Source organism: Pinus tabuliformis, chromosome 2_1 (assembly GCF_031772625.1).
Source record: "Pinus tabuliformis cultivar Carrire ecotype Pingquan chromosome 2_1, CPIR1, whole genome shotgun sequence".
NCBI lineage: Eukaryota > Viridiplantae > Streptophyta > Pinopsida > Pinales > Pinaceae > Pinus > Pinus tabuliformis.
The window spans coordinates 580,443,238-580,450,998 of record NC_142299.1 but is presented as its reverse complement, the minus strand read 5'-3'; the positions used below and the strand labels follow the sequence as shown (position 1 = coordinate 580,450,998).

At 32.6% G+C, this 7,761-nt stretch overlaps 1 protein-coding gene across 1 annotated transcript; it reads left to right on the top strand.

The window, feature by feature from the left end:
• Window positions 1–264: 264 nt before the first annotated feature.
• On the top strand, window positions 265–792 carry LOC149201787 (fasciclin-like arabinogalactan protein 21). The gene has a single exon (XM_089401365.1). It carries the CDS (start codon window positions 265–267, stop codon window positions 790–792), a length of 528 nt encoding a protein of 175 aa, XP_089257491.1.
• The last annotated feature ends 6,969 nt before the right edge of the window (window positions 793–7,761 follow it).

Sequence of the window (7,761 nt, the reverse complement as noted above, 5' to 3'; positions counted from 1 at the left end):
GAATCTTGTGGTCACGAGCAACGTGAATGGGGTCATGGCCATCAACGGAGTGCCCGTCGCTCACCTCGATCTCTACACCAAAGGTACCTTTGCCATACATGGCGTGGCCCTGCCATTCTTCGACACAAATTTTCACGAGACGAGAGCCTCATCGACACCCCGTGCTCCAACGCTCCTCCCACTCACATGGCCAACCACAACTTGATAGTGTTGCTGCCGCACTTCCACCATCCGCCCACACCCACCAACAACCTGATACCGTAGATGCCGCCACCACCCATTGAAGACGATGACAACGAAAAAAACAACAACAACAATGATCTTCGAGTTAAGGTATCATGGTTTAGAATCCAAGAAGTGTTACACTCCAAGGGCTACATATCATTTGTTGTGGCCATGCAGATGGAGGAGATGGACATGATCCTGGCCAAGGACCAGAACAACGTCAGCCACATCACCGTGTTTGCTCCCATCGACCAGAACTTCGCTTATGTGGCATCCTCGTCATCACTCCTGGCGGCCATGATGCGCTTCCATGTGGTGCTGACTCGACTGTGTTTCAGTGACCTACAACGACTTCATGTGGGTTCGGGACTCCCAACTCTTCTCCCCGGCCGCCGCCTGTACATCACCGGGGCTTACGATACCAAGCATCCCCTCACCATCAAAAACGTTCCGGTTGTCCATCCCGACGTCTATTCCATGCACGAGGTCATTTTCAAAGCGATCTGCAGCCCCTTCAATCTGGTTGACATAACATCCACCTCTACTAGTACTGAACATCGAAAATGACTGTACATTGAATACAACTGTATCTCTCTCTCTATACATTGAATATGAATGTATCTCTCTCTAAACATTGAACACTGAGATTCACACATAGCTATGATTTATAGGTATATGGGTTTAATTGTCTTTAAGCAAAGATTTCTATAAAAAAAACAATGTCATCCAAAATTTCTTAGTGAAACAACTAATATATAATAATAGTAGGATTATTCTAATTTGTCATAGTTTGGGTCCAGTTGAACTTGATGTAGAGTAATAATACATTGTCTTGATTTACAATATTTATAGATAATTTCATGAATGAGATAATCATCAATAATAGGGAATACAAATGAGAATAAGAATACAACATACATTTTGAATGCCACCATATTAGACATAGGCAATATTTTTTATTAAATGTCGTTCCTAAAATGACGCCTAAAATGAGGCAAAAGTAATATGTACTTCGTGTTTCCTCTTAATAGAAATTGCTCATTCTAGAAAACCAATATTTCTTCACAATGGTTTTAAATTTTTCATTGGTAAAATAAGTCGTAAATTATATCTCAGTGAATTTTCATCATCTCAATATTTCAATTATTATTTTAAATATGTATTAACAACTTAACACAAACACGCTAAACAACTTAAATCTAATACAACAATTATTATTTCAAATCAAAGTACAACTTTTTCAATTCAACGGCCTCTCTTTGCACCTTTTAAAACAATTGCGGGTAATAAATTTGATGTTTTTAGATTAACCAGATATTCAAATTAAAAATAAAAATTAAAAATTTTAATTATTATTTTTTGAAATTTAAAAATTTTAAATAATTCAAATTTTATAAATTAATAAAAATTTAAATTTTTATTATGGTACATTTTTATTTTTTACATAAACGTAATTAATATGGGCTTAGGCCTCAAGTTAATATAATATTAACATCTAGTTCAAAGTTTAATATCTAGTTTTTTATATTTGTTTTCAACAAAGCTCTAAAATTTACAAAATATTTTAATAAAAAATATTATAAATACAATTTTATCTCGATCACAAAAGCGGCTACTGTAGACCCCTGACTTACAAAATACCAAATACCTGACTTCCAAAATACCAAAGAACTTCTGTATGTAGGCAGACTATTCAGCAGTTGAGATCCCAATACTTATTCCAAAACGTTTCATTGACTATGTAAACTTAAAAAGTTGTTTAAAACACTTCATCAACTTAATATGACTTTTAATTTTTTTTACATGAAAAATAATGGCCAGCTATCTACATATCAATCACAATTATCATTAAAATTTATTAGAGTAGAGTATGTTTATGTCATTACATTTTATCTTTTATTTTATATTTTTTATTTAAAAAATCTCTAACTAAAAATTATATAAATTTCATCAATTATACTTTTCATTTTTGAAAGCACTCGTCTATGTGTAATTTTAGTTCGTTATTATTTTTATTTTAGTTTTTTTCTAGAAAGAAAATCTTTATATTATATTGAGGAGATATACAGACAATATATGGCAATATTGAGGAGCGCCTTATGACAAAATGTCTGAAGGAGCGCCTTATGACACAAAAAACAACATGTATCAGCTTTCATGAGCAGCTTGCATGAAACAGTTTCAGAACTATAGGCAGAATCTGAAAAACATCTCTGAGAAACATCTGATAGAAAAATCGCCCATATGACTTAACCTGTATACGTGCATCTATGTCAGGAGATGGAAAAACAGACCCCATGGAGACCGATCAGCTGTCCGGGGAGAACAGAGTGGAGATAGATTGCAGGACAAAATCTGCAGAGAGTGTGGAGTCTTCAAAAATTAACCGATTTCGCCACCGCCATAGAGACCAGATGGTAATGGGGAGAATGGGGCGGAGGGATTTTTGACGCCCCCACCAGGCAAAGGCTGCATCCACAGAGATGAAACATAGGTGATGAAAAGAGAAATAATTTGCAAGGACATACCAGATGTGTTGGGCAACAAAGCACTTGAAGAAGAGATGGAAATTTGTTTCCTCATCCATCTTGCAGAGAGCACATCAGCTGGGGCCATGCCAAGACCGCCGCCTCAAGGTGTCCCAGGTTAGGTTCTTGTTGAAAAGCACCAACCAAGAGAACAAAATAATCTTGAGGGGGCAGCGAATCTTCCACCAGAAGACTGGAAAGCGCCGCGAAGCAGGAGCACAAACTGAAATGAGATCTGCGTATATATCTTTTACAATAGCATGTGGAGCAGAGAAAGGGAGAGACCATGTAAGATGATCAGCAACGTTCGAGCGCAGAAGACCACCCCGCAGGAGAGAGTTTGAGAGGTCAGACCAGAGGGGGATGAGGTCGATTGGGAGGTTGATATCATCAGCGTCCCGGAGCATAGGCTGGGGGCCATCCCATTCCTTTATGATTCGATCCCATGTATACAAGCCCGATCTTCGAAGGAAGAAAAGAAGAGGTGGGGGAAACTGCATAGTTCCCTTGAAACCAGCAAAGGAGTCTAGCCCAATGTAAATCTTGCTGCCTGTGTGGATATTCCATTTCAGATTGCTGAGGAAATATCGTTGGATCCTTCGAAAACTTGACCAGATAGCAGAGCCTCGTTTGATGCCAATAGAGTCGAATCTGAACCAGAAATCAATTCCCCTGCCTTTAAGGTATTTCTGCCTGACGATGTCACTCCAAAGGCTAGATCCATAAATACCCCTCCACAATGATTTGCAGATTAGTGCTGTGCCAAAAATTTTAATGTTCAGAATGCCCCATCCGTCATAGATTTTCGGCAGAGAGAGAGAGTCGAGCTTGGAAAGATGGATTTTATAGCGTTCAGCTTTCGCGCCCCAAATGAAACAGGAAATAATTCTGTTTATAGAAAGTATAATGCATGGCGGGAGAAGGAAGAGATGTCCCCAGAAGACAGAGAGCTGAGTGAGGACAGATTTAACAAGGACCACCCTGCCTCCCAAGGAGAGGGTGCGGAAGCTCCAATCGGCAAGCTTCTTGTGGAAGCGGTCAACGATCCAGCGCCAATCCTCCGACTTGTAGGAGCAACACTTCAATCTGAACCCAAGATACTTTATGCCCTCTGAAAGCGGCAAATGTGTAAACGCAAGTATTGTATTACTCTTATTAGCTATCGATTACTTTGAAGGTTTTGTTGCAACATTTGTACCATATAGATAATTGCTTCTGATTTTTTTTTGCCATAATTTTATGGATGTAGTTTCAATATTTATGCTATAACTTTTAACTATTTGTTCCAAATGTTTAAAAATAGCTAATACTCATGTAAATAACAGATTTACCATCATAATTTAAGCAAGTATTTAAATAAAAAATGAATAAAAACAAGATGTAAATAAATATACCTGCCAGAAATTATTACCTACTATTTTTTTCAAATACCTACTTTAACACGTAGAATAAAAATCTACACTAAACCACAAAAATAAATAAATGACATTAACACCAAAAAAAAAATATACAACATGCAACACTTATTTATTTAATATTAATATTGCACTCTACCATGTCCCCATTTAATATATTAATTTGATTGCTACGCGCTATTGCACTGTGTAAACAAATATTCGAGAAATCCACTTGATATATTAATTTGATGGCTACGCGCTACGGCACTGTGTAAACAAATATCCGAGAAATTCGCTTTTAAAAAAAATGATAATTTTTAAATTTATTTATATGTACCCGAGAGACTCGGATGTGCAGTTTTTGGTTGGTGTTATAATCATGGAACTTTAAAAAAATTATTTTATGTACCTATATCCGAGAAACTCGCATATGCAGTATTGTCGGTCAGCTTTTCAATAATTGATTATTTATTTCCGAAAAAATAGTGTAGAATTATTTGGCATTATTCTCGGATAATGAATCTCGGTTTTTCATTTTTATATAAACATGTAAGGTTGAAACATAAAGCAAAAATTCAATTAATAAAAATTTAATTTACTATTTCAAATAATTAATATTTTAATTTTAAAGCAAAGCTATTTTTATAAAAACATATAAAAAAATTTTATTAATACAAAATTAATTTAATATTTCAAATAATTAATATTTTAATTTTAAAGCAAAATAATTATTATTAAAATTAAAGTTATTAATTAATTTTTATTTTTATTTTGTAATTTTTTTTTTTTTTTTTTTAAGTTTTATGAGGCTTTATAATAGTCGTGAGAATAACACTTGAATAAGGTAGGTAATTGAATTGGTGACTTAATATCTAGGAGTGCTTAAACAGTGCACTCTACGGCTATATATCCAAGACATTGTGGACCTTTTGTTTTGTAACAAAAATTTAAAAATATCTTAAAATTGTCAATGGTTCTTAGCTCGAGTGGTTAGGATTGAGGCTTGCCACCCCATCCACCTAGCCGTCCCAGGGAATTTTCACTCCATTTGTGGTCAATAGGATTGTGTCTTACCACCCCATCCGCCTGGCGGCCCCAGGGGTTTTCACTCCGTGTGTGGTCAATACCGGATGTCTAGGCTCTTGCTTAGTCATTAGGTCTTTCTTGTTAGTTTTTTTCTTCTTAAAATTATAATTATATTAGTTTATGGTGATAAGTATATTTATTTTAATTTAATTATTAATAATTATTAAGTAAATGGTAGAGGTTTAACATTTATGGAATATTTTAAAATATTGTTAGTGACAATCACAAATCAAAGGTTCATTTTTATCTTAAAAGTAGTTATGCAATTTTTACTCTTTTAATTAAATTGATTGATTAAAAAAAATGTTATATGAAATAAATTATGTTTTTTTGGGCATGTGCTTTTGAAAAGTCATGATATTAGCCCATGATATTATAACAAAACCTATTTATACATTAAAAATATCCTTGGTTAAGAATCTTCTTACCTGTTTATAATAATAATAATAATAATAAAGAAGTTATAATTTTTTTTTTTTAAATATTGGTAATGTGAGATGTGCCATGAGGTAAATTTTTTTATGCTTATCATAAATTAATGTTTATCAATTTACCAATAATTTAACTTATATGACTAAGCTAATTTATAATTTAAAAAAATATCCGCAAAATCTTTTTAATTTGTTAGATTTTTTAAAATATATTTTGTAACTAATTTTTAAAACTTTTTTAAGAATAGTATTTATTTGTTAAAGTTTAGTAAATAAGATAATAAATTAAATGAACTTAATTATGGAAAAATTGTTGGCTATCTACTACAAATAGATTTCTTTGAGGTGTGACCGATCCCTTCCAAATATGTTCGTATTTCGAATTGGAACCAACATTAAGAGGAATCAGTGGTACCTAATGTGCTACAATAAAGTAAGGGGAATAGGATGGATAATCTACTATGAAGTAGGAATTTGATTGATTGATTTCGCTTGGGATTTTACGGAAATAATATGAGTATTTAGATAAGAAAGGATTATCGTGATAGGGTCTTATGCTTTGCCATTTTAAATTTGCATATTTTCATACTGATTAATATCTAAGGTTTACAAAAAGCATAATTGTGATAACGAGTGTGTGATATAATATTATGAATATATAAATAATGGAAGAATATGGTTTAATTATACCAAACATTTTATATAAGGTTCTAAATTCTTTTAGATAGGTTTAGAAAGAACCTTATAATGTTATTATTATTTTTTTGTTTTGATGACTTTACTAATAGATAAATTAATTATTTTTAATAAAAAAAAATATTATTATTTTTGTGTATTTTGACATTTTAGATTTTAACATTGTATAGTTAATTGTCACAAATAATTTTTTATTAAAATAAAAAAGATGGAATGATATAGTAACAAAAATATTTTACTTTAGAAAATCATATTGGGAAAAGTAGAATTTCTTTTAGTATATTCTTCTTTACAATGTTACAATACAATATGTATATCTAGTGAAATTCATAAAAAAATCAATTTGTTTACCCTAGATTAGAAGATAACCAAAATTTCTTAACCAAAATTACAAAACCATGAGTTGAACCACCATGCATTTCAAAATTGCTCAAACGTGAAAATTGTGTGCTAAAAACTGCCAAAAATGAACACAAGACCACCGCTTTTTTTCGTTTCATGGAGGGGGCGAAGGGGGGTAGAGTGGGATGCGGGGTTTTCATTACCCTTGAACCTTCGTGTAGCAAGGATTCCCATTCAAGAACAAATATATGAGATTATCAACAACTGATTTGAGATACACGTAGTGATTTTCGTTACTCCTTATGAAGCCAAGTCTTGATATATAGGTATAAATTTTTTGATACCACATCCTTGGTGACTACTTGAACCTATAAATGACATTTTTTGCTTATATGTAAACTCTTTATCTCCCTTCGCCATAGATCCAGATGGCTACTTCAAGTATATTTCTACGTCCATATCCCAATGTCTGAATGTTGTCTTCACGTCTATATGTTCAACTTCAAAATCAAAAGTAACATTAACAGATAAAATAAATATAATAGAAGCTATCTTGGAAATAAGAGAAAAAATATCATCAAATTCAATTCCCTCTACCTTGGAACAATATTTGCTACTAATTGAGCTTTGTATATTCTTCCTTCTACATTAAAATTCTTCTTAAAGACCCATTTGCTACCTATGGTTATTCTTATAGCTTATAACTTAATTAGATCTCAAACTTCATTTTTTCCAAGGCTTGCATTTCTTTAATGATGTTGTTCTTCCAAATTTTTCCACCCTTTGAATCCAAAGGTTTTAAAAATTGATAATTGTGATACTCATTGTATGATATAATATTATGAATATATAAATAATGTAAGGATATGGTTTAACTATAGCAATGTTTTATCCAAGGTTTTAAAATCCCTACATAAATCCCACTAGTGGAGAGAAAGATCATAGCAATGGTACCATTTGGTATAAGATGATCACCAACTAATTTGAGATACTCATCGTGATCTACATTTCTCCTTATGAAGCCAAGTCTTGATATATAGGTATCAAATTTTTGAT